Below are 27,880 nucleotides of genomic sequence, written 5' to 3'. Positions count from 1 at the left end.
TTTCATTATCATCATATTTATTTCATAAAGTACAACTCAAACTCTTGACACGGGTTCGATTCCCGGTGGGAGCTCATGTGGTTCGGATTCCACGTTAATCAGTAGGTCCACGTCTCATATAACCTCGCTGCTGAACGGGACGTTAAACTCAAAATCAACTTAACTCAAACTCTCAACCGCTCTTTTCTTTAAACATTAAAATAATCACTACTTTTGTTCCTACTTGCACACTTATATATGTTTTTTATTTCATTTTCAGCATTCATATTTAATGTTCTTTTACACCGATCTTGTGTTTAAATATCTTTTTCAACTTTTTCCTTTCACACACTGCACAAACCAAAATAGAAAATAAAATGAAAACTTTGAGTTTTACGTCCCACGGTTATGCCGCCTAGGATAAAGGAGACAGTGACGATGAGAAATGAATGAAATGGTGAAATGAAGAAAGTGGGAAGAAACGGAAGAACCCCGAGAAAACCAACGAGCCCTGTACTTGTCCACCACAAAGTCCACACGTCGCGAGCTGGGATCGAACTACGGACCCCAAGGACAAGGAAGTGAACGCTCTACCACTGAGCCACCGCGCCCCTGAACCTAAATGCAGTAAATCCTGTACCAAAGACAGGGTGTAACCGTCTCGTGGCTAGGGTTAGGAATACTATTCGTAACAGTCTATTATCTCGTCTGACTTCAAATAATAAATAAAAGATTCCCTAAATCCCTAACTTTTTACTATAATAAAAACAAATCGTTAAGTACTTTTGCCGGCATATACCGTGTGAAATACTTGTAATAAAATAACCTTTCTCAAGTTTTCACAATCTTATAAAAAATCTAATATTGACACTATTCTTAGTATTTCGAGATCCGGATGGAAAATTTCCTAATGACGTAAGTGTACAAAGTCACTCTTTTGACCTCTTCCTACGTGGAAATCATTTCCTCGTAACAATTTCAAAGTTTCTGCTCACTGTAAAATGTTAGGAGTCCACGGGACGAAAATAGCTCAAGTAAACACACGGTGATGTTTTTGCATAGCGTCATCAAAGCTTGTAGCTCTATTCTAACTATTTATCTTTCGCTCTGTCATCGCTGCTGACGATGAATCAACACAAGGAATTTTAAAATAGTAGTTAGTTTCACTTTCCCGGTTAACTAGTTTGTTCTGCTTAATTTCTTCCATCACGTAAATTCTAATACGTACGAAGTAAATGTTTAGACATAATTTTAGGTTAAATACAACAATATATATTGGTTGTGCAAAGATAGAAAATATGCAGTATAAAATGAATTTTAATATTACATTTTATTGTATTAAGTTACTAAACATCAATACATATTTTATTATTATTTACAAAACTCAACAACTAGTGGTAGATCTAGCTCGGGGCCGGGGAGCCTTTTGAGTGACAAATATAATTAAAGCTATTATTTATATATTTTTGAAAGTTTATAGTAAACTCATGTTATCCTACCATAATCTGGATTCTGACTGCCCTCAGTTTTTACTTTGTAGATCCTTTGCCACTGTCAACAAGAGCTTTCTTCTGGCTACTTGGAAGAGCTTCTTCAGGGTTAAGCGGTTAGCGTACCCGCCTTTGGCGTGAGAGACAAGGGTTCGATTCCCGGCAGAAGCTCATGCAGTTTGGATTCCACGTTAATCAGTAGGAACACGTCTCATACAGTCTCTCTGCCAAACCGGACGTTAAATTCAAAATCAACTCAACTCTGGCTATTTGGACAGCATACGCACCTTTGACGCGGGAGATCTCGGTTCGATTCCCGATTGGAGCTCATGTGGTTTAGATCCCACGTTATGCTCTAGGTACATGTCTTATATAGCCTCACTGCTAAAAAGAAAGCTAAAGTCCGAATCAACCAAGCAACGAAAGTGAACACTATTGCAACTCAAGCGAGCACCTTATCTGGACTATGAGCATTGGATCCCTATTTCATGCAAGTATTGAATCAATTAAGTCAAGATCAAACAAATTAATAGGACATTCTTATAGAAAAATGAGAATGAAATGTATCCAAAGTTTGATTATACATCCCAAGTACTGAAAGTTTAAATTATTTCACGCAAGTAGTCGAAATGTGCATACTTGCAAAGGACAATATCCTATTTAAGACAAATTTGTCAGTTGATTTAATTTTCACTTCAGCGTCCCATTTCAACAGCGAGGCTAAATCAGACGTAGATCTACAGCTTAACGTTGGATCCGAACAACATGCGCTCCACAGGGAATCGAACCTGGGTACTCCAAGCCAAAGGTGCGTACGATAACTGCTTAGCCACGAAAGAGCTCACAAATATGTCAGTGTGTTACACTAATCCTAATAGTAAACAGCCGCGCTCGTAGGTGTAACTGCCTTCCTACCTGACTGACAACATAGATGTCACTAGCGTGCAGATAATTATAGGTTTAAAACTATTGTGGCGGTTTAATTGCAACCTAAAATCTATATTGTATCAATTTAGTTATTTCAAAATAACACAAAGACTGTAAAGATATTTAGACCTGAGTGGCAATACTTATGTATTTCTACAGTAATATAATTTGGCAATTTAATTATTTGAAAATGTTCAGTGAGTATGGTGAACATGAATGTGTTTTGCTAGTTGTTATTAAGGATAAGGATTAGGAAATAGATTTCTGTTATTTCGGCATCTATGGCCATTTAGCCCGTCACGTATAAGGAATAACGTTTCTTGGCGATCACACTATCCGATGAAAGGGAAGGAAGAAAGGATTGGAAAAGGAAGGAAGCGACCTGGAACCTGTATGTTCGATACCATCTTGGCATTTGCCTGATAGAATGAGAAAACCCTACGAAAACCTCACTCAGGATGGCTGGTCTGAAAAAAGTTTTTACAGTTTTTCGACCGAGTGTCTCCACCGGGAATCCCTATAGAAAACCTTTTTAATCATATTTAGATTTGAGGAATACTATTTGTGTAATCTCGAGTTAGTTGGTTGGAAAAACTAAAAGAATAAATGTAATCAATTACAGCTCGAAATTGAACACGGTGTATAGAGAACCATAGTGTATAGAGAACCAATGGCTAAGATGTAACAAGTAGTTCTCGAATTTGATAAATCCACTCAAATGCAGTTTCCTAAATTTACAGGATAAATAATGTATACATTAAAACATAGATATTATCTTAGATAAATTCTCGGAGACACCCAGAAATGTCAATGCAATATTCACGCAGTTGTACAGTCTAGGTTAACCTCTTAACATAAAAGCCAAAGAATAATTGAGTGTTTAATTTTATCGAAAATATAAAATCCAGAGTATTCTCCTGTCAAATTCTATTTGTCAGTACATGTTTCAAAATTACGATTCTACTCGTTTTCCTATGCTTCTGTTTCTTTCCACCAGATAATGCTGTTGATATTATTTTTATGTGGCTTTCCGGTAGATGTCACTGCAATCTACTCCATTCAGAATTCCAGTTTGTTTTTGTCTACAGCACTGGTTGTGATAAAGCAAATTCTGGCGCCTTTGTTTTATTATGTGTTTCTTGATGGCACTCCTCTTCTGTTTATTTTGATAATTCAAATGCATTTTGTAGCTTATTTTCACAAGTTTCATAGGTAATATTGGTGCTATTGCAAGGACGGATATTCTTAAGATTTTATTTTAAGGACTTTTCAAATTTATCTTCATTGTTGAGTTGTAAACAACCAATATTATAATCACCATTTATAATGTTCTTAAATAGTTATTTCAATTGAGTAATAAAAATACACTAAAATCTTCTGTTTAAAATCTATATCTTAAGAGATTAAAAAAGAAACTACCGCCTTCTAAATTCCTCACATGTAATTGTGAATAAATAACTTTCTCCAGGACAGTGAATAACCAGTCTAAATGAATAACTAACGAACTGAAATTATATTTCTTACTAGCTGAACTTGCGCCCTCTACACAGCGCATCATTCATATGTGAGCATGAATCTCCTTGTCATTTCTCACATCTGTATGTACATGTCCCTTTACAGATATAAATGAAGTACGTCTTGATAAAAATCGGCAAGGAATACAACAAAGGGGAGATTTTTTCGATTATTTTTTTCAATATCTCGCACCGTTTGCAACATTTGATCTACTTCCGGTTGGAGTTTCTAATTCATGTATGATCAGTGTTTTCTTTCTTCTTGAATGCTGTATGTATTAAGCAAATACATTACATACACAATTAATTATAATGTCAGTGATATATAGTGTTAATTGGGCAAAACTCTACTAACAATAAAGATTCATCTTAGACTGGAGAAATGGTTATCCTTCGTTTCTCATTACCATTTGGCTATGAAACAAACGCCTGGGAGATATACAACCCTTGTGCAACACAACTATGTTGTGTTGGAATGTATAACTCATAGGATATTATGCTTTACTTTTTTTTTTTTAATTCCAACACTTCCAGTGTACCTCTAAAGATGTAATAATGAAATACAGGCCACAGTTTTTAAATATGCAATTAGAGCTGGACAATCTACACAAAATTTGGAATCGACCAGTGAAAATGGCATGTTTCTTGTACTTGTGGTTTTCAATATCTCATTGTCAAAAGGATTGGAGACAAACATATAAACCTAGCATTTAAATATATAGACTAGCTGAACCTGTTGAAATTTTGAGAAAGTAAAGCGTCATATCCTAAGAGTTATACATTCCAACACCACATAATTGTATACGGGAGTAGCATATGACTTGGGCGTTTGTTTCATGACCAAATGATAATGATAAACGAAGGATAACCATTTCTCCTGTCTATGACGAATGTTTTTTGTTTGCAGTGTTTTGCTCAATAAACACCATATATCACTGACATTATAATTAATTGTGTATGTAACGTATTTTCTTATTACATACTGCATGTAAGAAGAAAGAAAGCACTGATCATACATAAATTAGAAACTCCAATCGGAAGTAGGCTCACATCTTGCAAACGGTGGGAGATATTGATAAAAAAAATGTCCCCTTGCAGATTTGCAGATTTATGGTACTCCTTGCAGATTTTTATCAAGATGTCTTTCACTTGTGTCTGTAAAGGGACATGTACAGATGTTGTGAGAAATGACAAGGAGATTCATGCTGATATGTGAATGATGCGCTGTGTACTGGGCGCAATTTCAGCTAGTTTATTGCAAATTTGAATAATTTTGGCTCTTCCCATACCGCACATTTTGTTGATGGAATTGCATTCTTATATCACGCTTTGCTTTCTATCATTGCAAGCGTAGAAAATTCTGTCACTCATTTATTTACTCATATATCAAGTATAAAATTTATCTTCTTTGTGCGCAATAAAATGTAAAAACATCAGTTTTCTTCCACAATATAAATTCCTGAAACAAATTCCGAATTTTATAAAGCCTAGAGAATGAATCTAATTTACAAAAATAACTAAAGTAAACATTCCAAGATTTTCCTCGGTGTGTCGGCAGGCGTCGTGGGTCTTGAGAAAGAAAGCTTAACCTCCACAATCACTCGCCATCTTGATGATCCTATGTAAGAACATTTTTAGATTCTTGATGACGTCACGTTCAAAAAATGCGAAGTACCAGTCTTATTTTGTCACGTTCCCAAAAGACGTTACTGTTTTGTGGTTGACTTTCTCTTGTTGTTGTGTATTCATCTATAGATCACGGCTCCAAAATAAACGGAATTTCTGGTTTTAATTCTTAATGATTCACCAAGAGAAAGACGGCTTGGTCAGAGTGTAATGAACTGTAGGAATTTCTCACATTCGTTATCTCAAATGATTACTGAAAATGTTAAAGTTACTGGATGCGGATGTGGTGCAGGACATTTGGTGCTTGGTTAAGTGAATATATAGTTGTCACTTTCTCTATACTAGGAAGTGTATTGTGCCATGTGTCCTTTTGTACTGTAACACACTAATGTTCAGAAAATCTCACACATCCTTTTCTTCGGTACTTTATCACTTCTAGCTAACACTCTTCGTATCAAAATATAAAGCCTTATCATTCTCAATTGTTTTGAGAAAATACGTAAGTTTACTTTAACTGGTTGTCGCGTCAAGTCCTCGTCCCGCTGAAAAAGTTATTTCAAAATTGAACTGATGTTAATGAAAATGTTCACTTTACTTATAAAACACACACACACAAATAGAATTATGTTACAAATGAAATTTTGAGACGTATTTTTCTTGGGGTTCTTATTACATCCCGTGGCAGTGCTAATATTATAAATAATCGACCCTGTAAAAGGGTTAAGATATGTTAGATTGTCACTACGTGTAGTCCATCCATTTATTGTGAACGAAAGTGCATTATGTCTATCAATTGAAACAAACATTACAAACACATTTTCTTGACAAATGCGAGAAAACTAATAATATGGAAGGGGTTTATGGAAGTAGTGTTGAATTAATCACTTATTTTTAGTTGAAGCTTCATCAATTAAGTACAATAGTCTAACAAAAACTTAAAGAACTGTTTTAAATAAATATATAACACAGTAGTTTTGAATTTGGCTTCGAAAGGGCAACTATTCAAAACCAGAATGTAATTTGATAATGACACTATATCGCAGCAGACTGTACTTAGAATGGCTTCACAGTTTAAAATAGTTTTATGTGGTACAAATTCAAACCTTTCTTTTATGTTTTCTGAAGTAGACTCCATTCAAACAAGAATTTTAGAAAAAAAAAACAAAAATGGATCAAAAGATTGTGATATTGCCCAATAATTAGGTTCTGGATCAGGGACCACAAAATTTTTGAACGGACCCTAAATCGAGTTTTCGTATTTTCTACAGAATAAGTACATCATACTGAGTTAAGTGATAGTTCGGGTTTGGATACACTTTATATACTTCTGCAGATATAGGGTCTAAGGCCAAAATGAATATATTTGACTGAAATATAGCTATTGTGTCTTTCGATCAAAAAAATAAATAAATAAATAAATAAATAAACGGACGACTTTAGTGTTTCAAGAAATCGAGTATGGTTAACATTGTTGGAATATAAACAGTGATTTCAGCAATAATAAGACAAATTGCCTAAACATCGTCCAGAGGTGTATCTAGAAGGTAAAAAGTGGGGGGCAACGAGAACCCACACTGTGATGGGTATATCATGAGTTTACTATAACCCTCCAAAAATATATAAATAATATCTTAAATTATTTTTGTCATTTAAGAAACTGGGGGGCTAGGCCCTTCGCCTCCGGGCTAGATCCTCCCCTGCAATCGTCTACCAAATTTAGCTTGTTAGTCACCTGTAAGAAATTCAAAGTACTTTTCCAATTCTCAAGAAAGAATTTTTCATTTCTGGCCTCACCTGGCATTGCACTCTTGTCTTTGAACCGGATTTGACGAAAATAACCTGTTGTTTGTCTTCCATGATTCACCAGAAGAGAGAAACACAGAAAGAGGGGAAGAGTATCGTTCTGTTGGAATCCGTCTCATCCATTAGCTAGTTCAACAAGTAGGCGATAAATGTTCCCACATGTTTTGACGCCACGAAATACCTCCCGTACGAGTTTAGCGGCTGTTGAACTTAACAGTTAGCTCTAAAAGTTATGAGAAAATTAAATTCTTATTTCTTGTTTATGTCGACATATTTTCTTTAGACAGTTCAGTTGTTCGTGGATTTGTTTGCTGATAGATTTGCATTGATGATAGGCCTATATAATGAATGTTTGGCAATCTCATCTGTTTTCAATTATTGTATTTCATCTGACTTTTCTAAAAGGAAAAATATGACAAAGGTAGTGTTTATCGTAGACAATCAAAGAACTCTTCCGGTTGTGATCAAACTAGGCATGGAAATAGATCTTAACTTAGTCACTAGGAATGTGAAGTATTTTCTGATGCAAACTTTTTTCTTAAGTTCTGACTCAACAAATTTCAAGTTTGAACTACTTTGTTGAAGTTTTTGAACTAGTTTGAACAAGTTTGAACTAGTTTGTGTTGGTTTGTGAATTACTTGAAGCAAGTTTGAACTAGTTTGTGTTTGTTTATGAAGCAGTTGGAACAAATTTGTGTTTGTTTATGAAGCAGTTTTAACAAGTTTGAACTAGTTTGTCTTTGTAAACTAGTTTCAACAAGTTTGAGATAGTTTTTGTTTGTTTCTGAACTAGTTAGAATACATTTGAACAAGTTTGAGTATATACAAAACATGCAATCTACGCAACTAATTCGATCTTATCCAAATTTGTCACGGAAGGAAATCATGATCTAGTAAGCACGGTAAATATTTTTCTCTGCATATTGGGTCACGAGTTATGGGTTATTAAAATTGTAGATAGGACTGTGAGTATACAGTATATAGCATATGCAATCGAAAGAATTGATCTGATCTCATCCAAAGCTAACACAAAGGTACTTTTTGACTTGCTTAATATACATGTGGGACATTTTACCGTGTAGACTTTTCTTTTCCGAGTTCTGGATCATCAAAGATGACGTTTCTACTTAGTAATTTTTTTGAAAAGAAAAGTTAACCAATTGCATTTCAGAACAGCAGTTAATAGATGCTGATATGTAACCTTATTTCTATGAGAAGATTGCAAAATATGATGTGTACATTTGAACATACAAGCGAATTTCAAACTTCTGAATGAAGTTAATACGAGGAGGGAAAAATACGCTATATTCGCTATATTGCTTTCTGGCCATTTTGTGCTTTTCGCTCCGGCATTTGGCCACATCGAGATGGTCGAATAAGTTCATAAAACCTTAATTAAAGTTCTCTATTTGGCAATAGCCTACACATTGGGTTTTCATCAGTATTTTAAATTAAACACATAAAGTTGATATTTTGCTTGCCTGCACAAAGTTATGTACACAGTGTGTTTCAAAACAACACCGACAATGCTTGGTAGGTGATTCCTGACACCAAGATAACTAATATGGGAACTAATATGTGCGCTATCCAAAAATACATGTTTCAGAATCCTAAGGTACTCACACAACAATTTTTATAAAGGAAGTTTGGATAGGGGCACATAATTTGAAGTACTCATCAACTACCTCTATAAAAATTGTTGCAAAAGTACCGCAGGATTCTGAAACTTGGATATTTGGATAGGGCACATACTTGTTTTTAAGTGAAATCTTGACCCGACTACGGTAGGTCTCATATTATTGGAGCTATGGACCTCTAAAATTCATTTTCTCATGTTTCCGGCAGATTATAACTCCAAAATGACGGATTTCTGCATTCAGATTCGTCTTTATTTTTTTGTTTTTTCTTTGTGTCAGGAATCACCTCTGAAATGTCGTCGGTGTTGTTTTGAAACACCCTGTATATCATGTTTGGCATTCCCGTATAGAAATAATTTTACTGTATGTTTCCGCTTTCAGTAAGTAGCATTTTCCAAGCACTAAATAATTACCCTTTTTTAGTGTTATTAGAGTCACGCAAGTGAGACTTCAAATATTGTAATATTATTTCGTCCGTACGTAGTTCATTAGTTACACGATGAATTTGAACAAAAAGGAATTTTTGAATTTACTTTCTTGCATTATATAGCTGGAATGATTATCTCACATGGGCTTGTTAACAGAGTGAATTCATTAACATCTTAACAAGTGTCGGGGACGCGGTGGCTGAGTGGTAGAGTGTTCTCCTCTGGTACGTGAGGTCTAGGGTTTGATCCCAGCTCCCGTTAAGTGAAATTTGTGGTGGAAAAACACCGTGTTCGTGGGTTTTCTCGGGGATCCCCCGTCTCCTCCCACTTTCTTCATTCCACCATTTCATTCATTTCTCATCATCACCGTCTCCTTTAGCATAGTCGGCATAACCGTGGGACAATAAAATTAAGATTTCATTTTATTTCATCTTAACAAGTAATGGTAACTTACATCCATCCGTTAGCCCACACGGCAACTCTTAAACGAAAGTGAATTTTTGAATACTATTTTTTTCTCTTTTTCTTTTCCTTTTCCTTTTTTTTTTTTTTTTTTTTGTTAAGACATAGCTAGAGCTATTATCTCGGCTGAGTGCGTTAACGGAGTCAATTCATTAACATCTTAACAAGTAACGGTGACTCAAATGTTGGGTATCCATATCTCATTTTCTACCATTGAAACAAAGGTGATAAAAGTTACACATCTCGCCGTGTGATGGCGGTAAATCTTCTCCAGTGGTTGGCATCTATCGAAGGAAATAGAAATTTCTAATGCATAATACTTTTTCACTGTCTACAAGAATTTATTCTTCTTCTTCTTCTTCTTCTTCTTCTTATTATTATTATTATTATTATTATTATTATTATTATTATTATTATTATTATTATTATTATTATTACTATCATCATTTTGAAATATGTGGGAAAATGAGAGCGGAATCGATAGACAGTCTTAAGATTTGCGTAGTTGATTATGGATAATACCAACTTGATTCAATGTCCAATCTACTTTTCTTTTCCTGTAGTCCTTGTCTACGTTATTCCGATCCTTAAATGTATCCACAACAGTCATTGCACAAGTCACCGAGGCACCTTGGTTATCTTTATTGTACGCGTGACCCAAATTTCAATTCTGATTGTCAGGTTTCGTCTGACCAGGTGACTAGTGTTGTTGACGAAACAAGAGGACACAAAATTCTCGTGACGAGATCCAGAACAAGAGAGACTTCTTCCAATTTGAACGAATACACTTTCCGAGACGAGATATCTCTTGGGGAGACACCTTTTCGAGACAAGATAGTCTCAGCTCCTGTGTCGTAAGAAATCCTTCCGGCGACCTGAATAGACTCGAAAGCAGCCACACCCATACTAGCCCTACACCATTGATATAAAATTTTATAGTGTGTTCATGGTACCTATTACTCGAACACTAATATTCATTAGTTCGATTCCCGATGTAACATTCTTTCTGCAGGACGTTTGCTGTCGTCTAAACAGGAGGTATATAAGTTCTATTATCTTTGCAAAAAAATCAGAGTTCAAAAAATTCGCTATCTCAGTTAGCTTATAGGGAATAACATCAGGTGCACAAAAAAGGGAAATTGTCTTACCGAACACATATATTTTCCCTTCAAGAATTTATATAATATTTTTTAAGACTGAAAAGAATATACGAATATCGCCTTTCCCTTATTAGCAAAAAACATTGTTAAACTAACATTTCCAACAGAGCCTAGACACTATTAAGTTTGAAAATTTTAAGACTTCTATAAAAATAGAAGATAGTTGCATTTAATTTTACTTTCGTCACGTGCCGTACACGCATTTTTTCTTCATTTTTTATCAATGTTTAATTTTGTCTTTGTTCCTATGAGAATTGTGTTCGACCCACTTAATAAAGAACAGTCAATAACTGCTGCGTTAGTGGTCAATGGGTTACCTACACAATGAAAAAGATCGCCAATAATTCAAAACATAGGTTGTAAAAAACTTAAATATTGCAGCTGTGCTTTGGTGTTAAAAGTAATTCAGATTTGAGTGTCAGGTTTTTTTGTGGGTGTGCAGTGCGCGTGGTGTCTATAATAAAGTGTTGATGCAGTGTGCTGAAGTCAATTATTCTCACATAACAGTTCTGCTATAAATAACTCACTCTTCTAACAAGAGACCGTTTCTTTTTTACCTCTATTTCCTTCTTCATTTGTTTCTTTCACGTTCAAGAGGTAGACATTTTCAGGACGTAAACGAAACTTAAAAAAATCAGTACATATCAGCTTTCTTATTGCAGGTGTTGTGTCTGGTCTGCTGCCACTCGTACGAACGATATCAATAAATGTGTGTGTTCGTAACGGAATCTTACGTCAGACTTCTGCAAAATGGCGGAACTGCCGCTACATGAAACAAGGGGAATCTGACGAGACAAAATATAACACGATTCTGAGTTTGTTTAGTCACAAACCAGCAAATATAAATGAAGGGTTGTTTAAGGGTTTTCATTAGCTTTGAGCACATTTTCTTATCACTATCATCGTTCCTTTGATCTTTTAAAAGCCACCTTAGTTCTTAACTTGATTTTTTAAAAAATCATCGTCATTCAGTTATTTTTTTAATGATGCATTTGATTTTCTACAAAATCATTTTTCTTCAATTGATTTTCTAACAAATCCGTCTTTCATATGATTTTGTAACAAAATTAAAATAAAATGTTAGTGTCCAAACATATAGTTGTCGGGGTCGCTAAGATGGATAGTGACACACCCGGTGCCGTTAAGTCTAAACTCGACCCTCATGCGTATCCTAAGGGGGAAAGGGGCTCAATGTTTCCAGGAATCTCGTCCTCTGCGCAAAGAATTTGTATTTCGGCTACTAAGTAAGCATACATCTGCAATACATACTCCTAAAGGTGTCACGCATATCTTTAACAAAAACACACACGTACTCCTTACAGTGTCAAACATATCTCTAACTAAACACGCACATGCTTCTAACAGTGCCACATATATCTCTAACAAAAACACATACTCCTAAACTGTCACATGTACGAAATATCTAAGATTGCTATTCGCACACAATGATATATAAATGTAATTTTAATACAGTAATTGCCAAGAAAACTTGATTCATTGATTGTTTCATTTATTCCTCGCTTGACGATAGATGCATATAAGGTCGTAGTTTAAGAAAATGCTGTCTCACATCTATAACTAAAGAAACACGAAAAGCAGTCTTTAGTTGTACATTACTAAGGGTTACAATAGTCCTGTTAATAGATAGAAATAGAGAAATGGGAAGGAGCCTAGGGACGAACACTAGGGATATATACACTAGTCTGTGTTATTATTAGCTTTTAACGGAGTAAACTGTCCAAATATGATATATATACTAATCAATAAATCATATTGAGCTAATCAAAATGAGACACTTGAGAACAAGGTCTCATGCGTAATTTTCGAAAAAAAATTAATATGAATTATTATGGCGTTAAAATGTATATCCTGGGTTGCCAATAATAAATTATAGTTTTTATTTTACTGGAACAGACCTTTCATTTTTTTTGGTTGTGTATCTTAAAAATACACTGTTAACTAGGAGACTGTTTCTACAGAGTATTCGGATAGGCTCTATACACCGGTATGAGTTCGATTAAATCACAGGTGTATAAAGCCTTTCCGAACACCCTGTAATTTTACTTGTCTTCTTCTAACCTTGACAATTATACTTCTAACAGAGAACACACATACTCCTAACAGTATCACACATATTCCTGAAAGAAAACACACATACCCGTAACCGTGTCACACATATCCCTAACAGAAAACACACATACTCCTAACAGTGTCACACATATCTAGAACAGAGAAAACACATACTCCTAAAAGTGTCACGCATATCTTTAACAAAAACACACATACTCCTTACAGTGTCAAACATATCTTTAACTAAACATAAACATGCTCCTAACAGTGCCACATATATCTCTAACAAAAACACATACTCCTAACAGTTGCACCCATATCCCTAACAAAAAACACATATAGTCCAAGCACATATCCCTAACAGAAAATACACTAACTCCTAATAGTGTCACATATATCCCTAACAGAAAACGCATATACCCCTAGCTGTGTTACATATATCCCTAACAGAAAACACACATACCCGTAACAGTGTCTCACATATCCCTAGCAGAAAATACACTAACTCTTAACAGTGTCACATATATCCCTAACAGAAAACACATATACTCCTAATAGTGTCACATGAATCCCTAACAGAAAACACACATACTCTAACAGTGTCACACTTATCTATTTTAGTACCGCACAAACTACTGCCAATCATTGATAGAAAAAGTGATTCGTAATTTATAACTTTATAACTTTATTTTTAAATTGGTAAACTGAACTAATTGGTAATCGATTTATACAAAGTTTACACAATGTTCCAATATCTCAAGTTTCTATGCTCATTATTTTTTGGACTGTGCTCTTAAAATTTTACGTTATTTTGTTTTTTTCAGATTGAGCGAGAAAAGGCAGATTTAAGCGTCCAAGTCATTCAGTTATCAGAGCGTCTAGAAGAGGCCGAAGGTGGAGCAGAAAGTCAGGTAGGTTACTTATGTACCAATACGTAATGTTGAATGTTTAGTTCTAGATTTAAGATAGGTCCTACAAGCTTATATGACGGAAAAGCGTACTTTTACAGTCTGATAAAAGCAGAAACACAATTAACAAGCAAAGGGAGAAGATGATGTAGAAGAACAAGTATTGGCAATGTAGTCACGGTTCCGCATCAATAACCTGCCTGCAAATGCATTTACTGCACTATCCATGTTACTTTCTTCCCATCACCGCTGCCTTTTATCAATGTCGGATTGCCAGTAAGCTCTTTCCTTCTTACTGAGAAACCAAGCAGTTAACCGTCACGTCACAGAGCATTCAGCTAGAAATGACTGCTTTAAGACCTATTGACTCATTAAAAAAAATATGGCGGGTATGTATATGGCATATTTTTCATTAAAAAAATAAAAATCACTAATATTATAAATGACAAAATTTTGGACACTTTATACAGAGTGGCACAGGGAAACGGGAAATTTGGAATCTAGAATTAGCAACACTGTATGGATGGCATTTGTTTGGGACCGAGACGACACCATTAAGAATACTTTGCCATTTAATAATAATGAAGCATTAAAGCTGTGTGGAACGTGTGTTCGCTGTAAAAGCATTTGATAAGAACAGTGACATTCTATGGCCTCAGAGATCCCCTGAATTCTGTGTGTGCGATTTCTCTCTGTGAAGAATCTATAGGGGCATTTCGAAAGCAAAGAGTATAGTTCACGTCCTGCAAACATCGTTAAACTGAAACTGAGGGCTAAAGAAGGACTGAATGGCGTTCCTCAAGATATAATATACTGAGCATTCCAGTGAATTTCCAAAACATATTTGTATCATAATGTGTATTCCAAGATGGGACACATCTTTCAGATGTGATCTTCAGGAAGTAAAGTGACATGTAAGTTGCATAGCTAATGTCATTGTTAATTATATACTTTCTACATGAATCTAAATCATTCAAGGTATCGTTTTCGTGTGTTGATTAGTGCATTTCAAGTCAATTAAAAATTACTTGTTTTCCTGCGCCACCTTGTCATATGTCATCGAAACGCAATTGCTGCCTGGTGCTGAACGGTTGAGTGTTTGCTACTTGTCCAGGATAAAAAGGAATACCTAATTGTACGACCATCACTCTAGTAGTGGTGAATTACAAGACCCGTAACCCGGAAAACTAAGTTCTGTGTAAGTCTCTACATCAACCAGCATTTCCTCATTTCATTCACTAGTTTGGAACAGTCACAAAATAAAGTCATATTCATGTTTCAGAATCCTGCGGTAAAAGTGCAACAAATTGGATAGATGTTGGAGTACGGGGAGACACTTTTAAGTACTAATTAAGCATAAGTGACAATATTCATGTAGATGCCATTTAGAAATAATTTAATCTCTTTATTGGTGGTTGAAAACGAATTATCTTCACTTTTCCCTTTCATAAAAAGAAATGAAATGAAATCTTTCAGTTTAATGCTCCACGATTATACTCTATAGACTAACAAGTAAGTGACCATATGGTTGTCGCGCAAATCAGATGCAGACATACGCCATCTGATTGAGCATGAAAAGATATGGAGAACACAGAAATTTAAGGTGCTAAGGGCCATAGGGAGCGGAGCGAGGAAAGAGGAAACATTGAATGTCGGCAAAATTGAAGAAAGTCAGGAATGACGGGAAAAGTTAATTTCGTGCAAACAGGGAAAGAAAGTCAACCAAAATAAAGAAAATAAACATAACAAGGGTATCAAGGACGAAGAAGATCAAAACCAGGGTTGCCATCCGGACCGCAGTGTTGCCAGCGCTGCATAACATTGATATGGAAAATGTAGCACAGTATAACAATTCATGCACAAGGAAAAATATTAGTAACACAAAAGACAATTGAAAAGACTCTGTACACGTGCGTAAAAAGGTTTGACGTAGTCGTGAGTGAATATTACACCCGCGTGAATACAAATGGAGGAAAATAGAGAACAGTACGCACCATTTGTAGTTTAATTGCAGTTGACGTTAACATCACGAATGAATGCGTGGTCAACACACAAACATTTCTCGCAGTGAGCACAGCGGATGAAAGCAAGCTTGTCACACGCGTCTCTGCAGCATTCCTCTGTGAGTCCTTTTTCAAAGCAATATGCGGAAGGTGTTTCAAACTGTCCAGGATGTTCATTGGAGTAGCCACATTTGAAAAACGCAAACGTCACAATCTGCCTTTGGGCAGAACACCGATCATCATTATCATCATGGAACGATGCTCCCAAACACTTTAGTTTCTGTGTTATCATGTGTATCCCCTTCACTTTCATGTCTATATTTGTCTTCCCTCATGTATATTATTCACTCATGACTATCGTTAAACCTTTTCACGTACGTGTACAGAGTCTTTTTAATTGTCTTTTGTGTTACTAATATTTTTTCCTTGTGCATGAATTGCTATACTGTGCTATATCTTCCATATCAATGTTATACAGCGCTGGCAACACTGCGGTCCGGATGGCAAACCTGATATGATCTTTCTTCGTCCTTGATGCCCTTGTTATGTTTATTTTCGTTCTTTTAGTTGACTTTCTTTCCCTGTTTGCAAGAAATTAACTTTTCCCTTCATTCCTGATTTTCTTCAATTTTGCCGACAATCAATGTTTCCTCTTTCCTCGCTCCGCTCCCTATGTCCCTTAGCACCTTAAATTTCTATGTTCTCCATATCTTTTCATGCTCAATCAGATGGCGTATGTCTGCATCTGATTTGCGCGACAACCATATGGTCCCTTACTTGTAAGGGAGGCGGATGATTAACGCAAGTGAGCGATGATGGAAGAATTGGTGGAATGAGAATGCGGTAGGAAGCGGGAATCCCGAGAAAACCCAGGGACACGATGTTGTCCACCACAAACTTACTTGGCGGGGGATCGAACCAGTTACCCGATACACAGAGGTGAGCGCTCTACCACTAAGCCACTATGGCCCCAATCTTTATAATTATGGTTATTATTATTATTATTATTATTATTATTATTATTATTATTATTATTATTATTATTATTATTATTATTATTATTATTATTATTATTATTATATCGTTTTTCTATAGGGCTTTGTAATTTCAAACAAAGGTAATAATACGGTGGGGACACATGTCCGGAAACGTGTAATAGCTTTTTAAGGCCAGCCATCCTCAGTTAAAATTTTCCTGGGCTTTCCTAATTGAAACCAGGCAAATGTTGGGATGGTATCTCACATAAAATTCCCAGGCCGCTTCCTTTCTTCCTCTCGAATTTCTCAAGTATTCTGATCGCGGGGGACGTCATCCTTCATATGTGTGACGGGCTAACATGGCCATAGATGCCGAGAGCCCAGAAATCCAATTCCTAATCCTAATCCTAGTGACGGGCTAACATGGTCATAGATGCCGAAAGCCCAGAAATCTAATTCCTAATCCTAGTGACGGGCTAACATGGCCATAGATACCGAAAGCCCAGAAATCTAATTCCTAATCCTAATCCTAGTGACGGGCTAACATGGTCTTAGATGCCGAAAGCCCAGAAATCTAATTCCTAATCCTAATCCTAGTGACGGGTTAACATGGCCATAGATGCCGAGAGCCCAGAAACCTAATTCCTAATTCCCTAGACACATACCGCAAAGACAAAGAAAAATGTAGCATTCAAGCGGTGTATGAACATGTATTTCACGCATTTCGCATTATTGTTTTATATTGCTTACTATTTTAAAATCTGATTGTGTGTAATGTCTGGTTATTCTGTTTCCTTATACTCAGTGCATATGAGGTAAAAGCATTGAGAATATAAATGTTAAGGGAACGACTAATTCTTCCATGCACCAATTATGTCTTACCAGTGGCGGGTCTTGAAGGAAGCCATATCGGTAAACATTTGAATTTTATCGCAACAGTCAATGGGAAGGGCACTAATCACGGATGTAATGTACTAATGCTCGTGTACACCTCCTTCAAGAGCCGCCACTGATTATTATTGTTATTGGACGTGATGATGACCTATAGAAAAAGAGATTCACATATTACTACATTTTTCTCCAACTATTGCAAAAGTTATCAGTAATATATCATGTCAACAAATTCACAGAGAAGTTTCCTGCTTTGATTCTTACAGTTTGAAATCAACAAGAAACGCGATGCAGAGTTGGCCAAATTACGAAAGTTGTTGGAAGATGTCCATCTGGAATCAGAAGAAACTGCTCACCTTCTACGGAAAAAGCACCAGGAAATCGTGGTCGATTTCCAAGACCAAATCGACCAACTGGCAAAAGCGAAAGCCAGGTAAGGTATTATTTCCTCCTATCATACATGTAATATTAGCTAGAGGATTTGTTTACTTCATAATCAGAAATTCGAAGTTCTTTTCCGAGTTCTAGGTAACTCACTAAGAAAATAAAACACAATCATTTAAATTAAAGCAAGAAATTGCTTTATTCATATTTATTCTACAATTGACAGAAAGTTGGGGTGTTAGGATTGACACAAACTACTTTGAGAACAATAAAAAGCTTAAGATGTGTAGAACAAACATTTAAAAGATTTGTAATTAAGCTTACCTTCCCAATTTAAAATTCTTTCTTTTTTTCTTTAAGAAATTACAACTTCATTATCATTCTATTACCTAAGAATTCTCTAGAAAGGAACTCTAAAAGTAAAAGAGTCTAACTCTTATGAATCATGAACATTCTGCTCTGTATACATAAAATAAAATCATTTATGAATACCGAATACATGGGATCACAAAGCATTCAACTAAATATGAAAATAAATTTTAGATCAGTAATATGTCCGAATTATGAGAAATTTCTCGAAACAAAATATAGACGAGGCTTAAGCTTATGGCAAACAGGTCCTGAAAGTTATGGGAGAAAGTTTGTATCCATACGAAATACTTTCTAGAATTTATTAACAAAGATGTAGCTACAAATCCAATGTCCATTTTATACTGGAAACGATTATGATAAGGGTTCGTCTTGATTATGATGTGCATGTACTGTATTTTAAATAAATTTAATTTTATTCCGTTGTATATTTTGTAGTCAGTATATAACCGAATCTTGTTTCTGAATCTTTATACATAAAATTTATGAAATACTTACTGTTCAGTTTGCAAAGGACGAAACTATTTCACCAGTATACTTACTATTACTGTACTCTCGGAATTAAACTAAACGTAATACTGATTTTTCCTTATTCTGTTAAGGATTCTGTTTATAAATAACATCTTGTGGGAAGGTTCCGTTGATCTTACATAGGCATTTGTTTTAAACTGATTTCGCACTTGGCCTCAATATTTTGCCTCTTCGAAGTTATTTTCTTGTGCAGTCCACGTAGAATAGTAGTACAATCAGAAACAATATTAAGTATAGATTGGAGGTATAAGAAATGATAGTTTCAACCTATACTTAACGTTGTTTCTGACTGTACACACTTATCTTTATGAGAAATGAGAATGGTAGAAGAAAACCAGAATGTTCACTCATCCATGCACTTCCATGCTGTTGAGATATCTGAAGTATGATAGTGACATGTTGAACTACAAACCTTACTAATTATTCATAGTGTATCTTGCCAAAATGTATCGTACTGTATCCAAATTATAAGGCGAAGGAACAACAAGACACATATACAAATTGTGATAATAGTGAAATTGGTATTAATAAAGGTTTTAGTTAGTGAAGCCATAGGTAAAATCAAAACTTACGAACTGCTGCAAAGCAAGTAAAACCGGTTTTTTAACCTTACAGAAACGTGTTTGACTTACAAATGAAAACACCTGCGCCCAGATGAGAAATGCTGCTTCCCAACAAAATCGAATTTAAATATACCACAAACTTGTAATACTCTACGTGAACTGCACAAGAATATAAGTGTGAAGACGTAAAATGTAAAATCTCATAATGAAATCAGTTTCAAAAATTGCTTACTTATGAAACTCAAGAAGACAAAACAGAGTTCAAACACATGTGTATAAATATAGACAAATCAAAACAATGAATTTTATACAGGTGAATATTGGGTGCCCAATATTTTACTGTTATTTTTTAACCTGGATATTTGGCACCATTCTATATCCAGCATACCTCTGTTCTTGTTTTGCACTGGGAACAAAATCTTTGCCAATTATGCGTCACGTGATATTACGAATATTAGTGGACTATTTACTTAAAAGAATCCTAAGTTCTTTTTCTTTAATACTATTACAAACTTTGATATGCTCCCTAGATATAGGAGGGGTAATAAAACGCAACAGAATCCGGAATGGTGAATCCAAAATTGCGTGTCTAAAAATAAAATAGCTCATATGTTTGTATCAAAGTGTCATACAGGCGAGACATCTGGTGAGAGAGCCACACCCTACGAGCTAAACATAGTTTCTATTCAACATAAGTACATCTCGACGTGAAACCTCGAGTTGATCTACTGTGTTGGAATTTCGCCGAAACCCGGATAACATATATTTCATCAAGCAAATTTCTTGTATTATGGTATTCGTTAGGACTGTCATAATATTTGAGGAAGGCGTGGAGAGAAGCTTAAAATTGTAAAGAATTTTTGGTAATTGTTTCAACAAAATCTTTTGACTCTTTCTTATATATAGATGACTTAAAACGTCTACTTTAGAAGTACATTAAAACGTTACCAAAACGAGGAGATTATTTTTATGTTATATTTGTTTCTACAAACAAGTACCCTTTTCATGGAGGCTCTCAATGCACATTATACAAAATTCTTTGACTGGGGAAGTAATACGTTTTGTTTTCTCAGCGTGTTAAACAAACTTCGCCGAAGCAGATTCTTTGCAGTGTGTAACCTATTTGTACAAAAGTATATGTTTTAAATTTTGAAATGTGAGATCTAAAATGCAAGAGTATTATTCCTTTTAGATTGAAATCCGACAACTAATCTTAGTAGGTTCACGAAGACGGGTCGTAAGTTGGAAATCTAGCCAGAATCATACCCAAAAAGTTATTATATTCACTTATATTATTAGAACCCTGCAGGATATTTGCTAAGGGACATCGAAATAAAGCGATGATCCATAACCATCTGCGATTTTGATAATTCACATTTGTACAAGTAGATAAAACAGAAATCTGAATTTTAAATCAAAAATCTTTTTCCTCATGTCAGTTTATTTCCTGAACAATAATGAACAGAGATGTGATCATTGACTCGAAATAAGACATTTCATTCAAAGAAATATCCCATCTGGAGAAAAAAATGTTACCTTCTGTCAATTATAATGGGAGTTTCTATTTACCCTTGATGTAATATCTATAGGGTGTTAAAAAATTGTCACAATATTTTGGGAATAAATTTCACATATCAAAGTAAGGAAAAAAGTACATATAGATCTGTAGTCGAAAATACATAGTTTCGTAGTTATAGGATGACAAAAACGTGAAAAAATGAACTTTAAAGGTCCATAGCTTTACTACTGTAGCACTGATCGTAGTGGGCTCAAGACATCACTAAGGAACTAGTATGAGAACTATCCAAATATCCATGTTTCAGAACCTGCGGTACTTGCACAGTCATTTTTGGAGAGGCTGTTTGTGAGTACTCGATCTCTCTCCACCTACCTCTCTAAAAGTACAAGTCCTGGAGCATTCTTAAACTGGATATTTCCATAGTTCACGGACCAGTTCTTTAGTGCTCTTGATCCGACTACGATAGGTCCCATAGTAGTGGAGCTATGAACTTTCAAAGTTCATTTGTTTCATGTTTTCGACACCCTGTAACTCTGAAACTATCCACTTTTGAGCACAAGTTCATATGAACTGTTTTTCTTATTTTGAAGTGAGAAATCTGTTCCCAAAATATTATGACACGTTTTTGTAACACCCCCAATATGCACAGAAGAAATTTGACTGGGTTTCCTCTATTTTCTATGTTTCAAAAATTGTATTCTATTGTTGATATTGTTACATTTCATTCGCGTCGTTTTATTTAATGTCCATTGAACTTTATGGGATAAAGTTTTTCTCGGTGATAATAGCTCCGTGATGAGTTCAATTCCTAATTTATCCACCTTGCGTCCTTAAGAGTCTTCATCCCGGCGAAATTAAAATACCGCTAATTTTACAGTAATTATGTGAAATCTTCAAATAGATAAAAGATAATCGAAAAGTGGAACAAGAGCGCCCTAGACAATATTATTTTACATGAGAAACCGTTATCACGACTCACTTATCTGCTTTCGATTTCGAGCCATTTTGAAAATTGGCATTTATTTTCGCGTTTCTAAACAGCTGAAAACGGAAAGCCACTAGGTGACTTGTGATAACGATATCTCACGCAAAATGATATTGTCTAGGGCGCTCTTGTTCCATATTTCAATAATCTTTTATCTATTTGAAGATATCACATAATTGCTGTAAAATTAGCGGTATTTTAATTTCGCCGGGATGAAGACTCTTAATGGTTAAATCAGTGGTTAGCGTCACCGTACAAGATTTGTTTAGCATTACTTGAGCGGTTCGAACTTTGTAACAGGATGATTTTTCGTCATTATTTCTTCCTGACACACGTGATTGAAACTCTGATAATTCGTTTCTTTCGTCAATGGTCACTATCGTACTATAGAATTAGGTTAGAATAGATTGAAGGGCACAAAATTGACATCTGCACAACTAATTAGGTGCGTTGTGGAGGAATGGCGCTACACTGAAAAAAATTGTAAGTGGCGTACTTACAGGATAGGTTACATGCGTAATTCGTGTAGTTTTTGAACTTAACGTACAGCAGACGTATAATTGAAAACGCATGTTTTATAATACCTTCTGTAGACCTATAAGTGTTCCATCTGTACATATTTTCCGTATGAAACAATATAGGCGGTCAGGATCTCAAATACAAATGGACGTATATAACATATAGCTGACGAAGGTAACATAAGTTTATGCATGTGATATACGGAAAACTGTTAGATGTCAGACATCCTGCAACGGCATGATGTAACATCCAAGGGCAGTGCCTATGTATCATATGGATAACGTATGCTCCGTACTGATTTCAGTAGTAAGCAAGAGGATACCGTATATTTGTACAATATACCGCTGTCCGGAGAACGGATTTTTCTCAGTGTACGCTCAGGAGCGCTCGCTTCTTTTCAATACATATAATGCTTTAGCTTTGATCACAGTAGCAAGTATATTTGAAAATGAAATCTTTCAGTTTATCGTCCCACGATTATGACTTTTAGGTAATGATTAAAGCAAGTCAATGATAATGGAAGAATTGTTGGAATGAGAAAGTGGGAGTAAAGGGAATACCCCGAGAGAATCCACGGACACGATGTTGTCCACCACGAACTTGCATGGCCGAGGATCGAACCAGGGACCAACGCACCACAGGTAAGCGCTCTACCACTGAACCACCGTGCCCCCAATCGTAGGTGTGCGTAAATCAGATGAAAAATATTTTTAAAAATGAAATTTTGTGTTTTACATCCCACGCTTATGCCGGCTAGGCTAAAGGAGACGGTGATGATGAGAAATGAGTGAAATAGTGGAATGAAGAAAGTGGGAGGAAACAGCAGAACCCCGAGGAAACACACGCACACGGTGTTTGTCCAGCACAAAGGTCACTTGTCGTGAGCAGGGTTTGAACTCGGGACTCCATGCCCCAGAGGTGAACGCTTTACCACTGAGCCACCGCGTCCCCGAAAAATGTGTTGCTCACAAAAGGAGACATTTTTCGTCTCATTTCAGTTCTTGTTTCGGAAATGAAATAAGAATTGAGCCGAGAATTCTTTCTTAATTCGAGACGAGACGAAATCATGACACTTCTAGAGGTATGAGAGCAGGAGAAACATCTGTTCTGGCTTTTCAGGAAATGTTTTCTTGTGGATGTTCGCCAGCAAACATGGCACGTTGTAAGGAACAATGATTTAACTACCTCCTTTTGGCACCAACAACTGTTCTTTTACTTTCGATGCACTTACAACCTCCTATCCTCAGTGCAGATTTATGGACTACCTCCACACATTCTTTTCTGAGCTGCTAAATACAAGACCATGATACTTCAACTAGAAGGCAAATGCCTGCGCTGAAAACAGTTTATATCTAAATAACTCATACGAATAAGTTCTTATGGTTCTCTTAAAGTTTAGATTTTACTTTAGTAAGTGCCAAAATTTGTTGTTATTCCAATGCCGGTAAAGCAGAAGGGCAATTCTGTGTAATCTAGTGATTTCAGAACAACTGTTATACAAGCTAGAAACAGTTTTTATTACAGTACAGAAGTACAAAAAAAAATGTGTGTCCTGCTTTTGTTTGTGAAAGAAACAAATTATCCAGGTTCTGAAAAATAAATAGGAAATGGTCCAATGGATAATTTATTAAACCGTTTATTTTGTTTTGTATGTACACTCCCTTTCTTCATGTTTTTAGTTAATTTGCAAGGTGAATTATATTGCACTGATAAAAAAAGAAATGTACGTGGAGTACGTAAAAACGTAGGTTGCATATGTAAATGCTGTAGTTTTTGGACTCAATGTACAGCAAACGTATAACCGAAGAAGTATATTTTATATGTACCTTCCGTATAAGTGTTCTGAATAAACGTACTTTCCATACGAAAGAAAGAACTGTATATAGGCTGTCAGAATCTCACATACAGATTTACGTATATAACACATAGTTGACGTACGTAACGTACGTATACGTATGTAATATACGGAAGACTGTTAGATGTCAGACACCCTGCAGTGGCATGACATAACATTTCAGCAAGAAATGCTTAGTATGTATGTAACCATATGAGTAATGTATCCACCTTACAGATTTCCGTAGTAAACATATGGACTCCGTATATTTGTACAATATACCACTGTCCGGATAACGGATTTTTCTTAGTGTGCTGATTATAGAAGCAATCTAACGATAATTAATTGGCCTCTTAGAGACGGAGACGTAGAAAATTGCGTGTGATGTGAACCTATAACTTTGAACCACATCATTTGTCTCCAGGGAAAGAAAAAAAACAGGAACAGGACGGAGTGTATTAGTGGTGGAGCACTAATCTCTAGTGCGTGAGGTCTCTGGCTCGATACTAGTACACGTGAAGTAACCTTTGTGGTGAACAAACACCGTGTGCGTGAGTTTCCTCGGAGTTTTCCTGCTACATTCCTACTACCACAATTTCGTTTCTTACCACTATTACCATCTCTTTTAGCCTCGGAGCATAACCGTGGAACGTTAAACTGAAAATGAGAAAGAACTGGTCTGGTCGTAATAGAACCTTAATTGAAATTGCATGTTGAATTTATTCGCTACGTGGGGGTGGGGCACGGCGACTCAGTGGTAGAGCTCTTACCTCCAAGATGTGGGATCCCTGTTTCGATCCCCGGCCAAGTAAGTTTTTAGTGGACAACATCGCGTCATGGGTATTCTCAGGGTACTTTCATTTCGTCCCACATTCTCCATCATTCACTTGCCTTAATCATTGTCTCCCTTAGCCTAAAGGGCATATACGTGGGACGTTAAACTGAAATATTTCATTTCATTTTTATTCGATACGTAGCCTATACAATTATAATATATGTGCATGATTTAGAAAAAACTGCTGACTTAATTCATCAAGGATCCCTGGTTCGATCCCAGGTCTGCCCCTTTTAGCAGAGACAACTTGCAAACCGCTTGCTGTAAGCTTGAATTGCAAGTCGTCCAAGCTTGCATCCAGCTTGATTAGAAAGGGTGCAAGCATGTCGCAAGCTGGATTCCAATAACGAAGTTGCATAGGGGCGACCTTGTATTCAGTCTTCCGTTCAAGCTTGATGCAAGCGTTTTACGCTGGCGGCAAGTAAATAGCAAATGAACAGCCAGTAATGCTACGACGCTCTACGAAAGATTTAAAGCATGGCTTGCAAGTACAACAAAAGACAGATTGCATTAAAGCATGCGTTTCAAGTGCAAACGTAGAAAGCCAAAAGCCAAGAACGCGCCAACTGGTCGAAAGCATTCTTGCTACTTGGGGTGTGTGTGTGGGTTACAACATCGTTTCCCTAATTTTTTGGTATACTCCCATTTCCTCCCACACTCTCACTTCTCCAATCCTCTCACAATCATTAACTTTCATTAATGATCCATTTTCTGTAGATATTACGTTTCATTTAATTTAATTCACCAAGCGATGCCATTTCAACTTCACCGTTTTATCGTACTTAAGTAGTACTATCTTCCAAACATCCATAAAAACTCAAAGGATTTAAAATTGTATTTATTGTGTTGAGGGGAAACTGTAGTTTTACGTTCCACGACTATACTCTTTAGATTAATAGAGAAATACAAGGGCGCCCATTAGGGGGCGCAAGGTGAGGCGCTCGCCCCCTTGAAGAAATTGTATTTCGGAATATCGAAAACTGAATTGAATTTTTAGAGTAGTTACAGCAAAATTTAAACTATATTTGAAATGTCGCTTATACTTCCCCCCCCCCTTGGAAACCACAACATGGGCGCCCTTGTGTGTATAGTAAACGCAAGTGAATGAGTATGCGAAAATTGGTGACATGAGAATTTCTGAGGAAAGAAAAGAACTCAAAGAAACACCACAATGATTTTCTCCATGTGTAAACTATATGTCGTTTCCAACTGGAACACTTGTCTCCACTGTCTCTCAATTCATCCTGTTGTAAATTCTCTTTAATCCACTACGCCAGAGACAAAAAACGTACAAACTCTGAGGACAGATAAAATGTCCCATGGTTTGTAGTGTGTTATGCCTCGTGATTCGAAACAAAACGCGCGAGACCACTGGGTTATAGCCGTCAGCTCGTACTGAGTTATGGTGATCTCCCATATTGCAAAGAAAATACAAGTTACAATATCGGAAACGCTATTTCAGCGACCGTATGCTAACTTCATATAATTGTTTTTCGATATATCTGTTCCTAAATTCTAGGCTTTAAAAACGCAATAAAATTAAGAACGATAAACATTGCTAAGTTCATTCTTAGTGTATTAACAGTATTACAACCAATACAGACTCATTTCTACAAGCCTAGAAATAACCTAATCTAGCAACATACATGCCCTACAATTGTTAACAGCTTTGAAATGTATGATCATATGCACTGACTGGTATGTAAAGCTCTTACGAAGCCAATTAATCTTTCTATCCAATGGAACTGACCCAAGTTTTGCCGTTACTTGCCAGGAGTCGATGCCAATATATCAATCTTGATAAAATCTCAACACACTCCTTTTATGAGATGCAAAAATACGGTAAATGATCTCAATATTCAGACTTGTGTTCTGCGTAAGACAATGAAAAATTTTGGCACTTGCATTAAAAAATGGTTACCGATGTTCTTCGTTATCCTGATGACGTAACAACGGAGATAAAAGGAATCAGGAATCAGGAACCAATGTGCTGGATCTAAGTAGCCAAAGACAATCAATCGACATATGTTGATATTGTTATTTTCTGGTTCTTTTAACAGTCATTAAGTACTGATTATGCAAGATTATCAAGAATACAGACAAAACAATAATTTCTGTGAATCCAAGTAGTCGAAAATGAAAAATATCCTTCTCTGTTACTCAGAAAATATGGCAGAAAGATCTTGATAAACACCTATTGCCAAATCAAGATGTCGGACGAAACGGTGACTTATTGGTAGAGCGCTTACCTTGGTTCGTAGAATCCGTGGTAAGTTTGTGGTGAACGACATCGTGTCCGTGGGTTTTCTCGGCGTACTTTCATTTCCTTCAACATTCTAACTTCACCATTCACTTGCTTCAATCATCCGTGTCCCTTAGCCTAAAAGGGCATAACCGTGGGACATTGTACTAAAATATTTCATTTTTAACTTAAATGTAATTCATGTTAACTGTTCGTTTATCTTT

At 35.9% G+C, this 27,880-nt stretch overlaps 1 protein-coding gene across 1 annotated transcript in view; it reads left to right on the top strand.

The window, feature by feature from the left end:
- The window catches only part of Prm (Paramyosin), a 153,495-nt gene that overhangs the window by 49,291 nt on the left and 76,324 nt on the right, over positions 1–27,880 (top strand). Inside the window, exons 3-4 of the mRNA XM_081744655.1 lie at positions 13,921–14,007; positions 18,142–18,308. Of these exons, the coding sequence (XP_081600781.1) occupies positions 13,921–14,007; positions 18,142–18,308 (254 nt within the window). The remainder of the gene's footprint in view (positions 1–13,920; positions 14,008–18,141; positions 18,309–27,880) is intronic.

Source organism: Thermobia domestica, chromosome 17, assembly GCF_964235325.1.
Source record: "Thermobia domestica chromosome 17, izTheDome1.hap1.1, whole genome shotgun sequence".
NCBI lineage: Eukaryota > Metazoa > Arthropoda > Insecta > Zygentoma > Lepismatidae > Thermobia > Thermobia domestica.
This window is presented reverse-complemented; position numbering and strand designations above follow the sequence as displayed.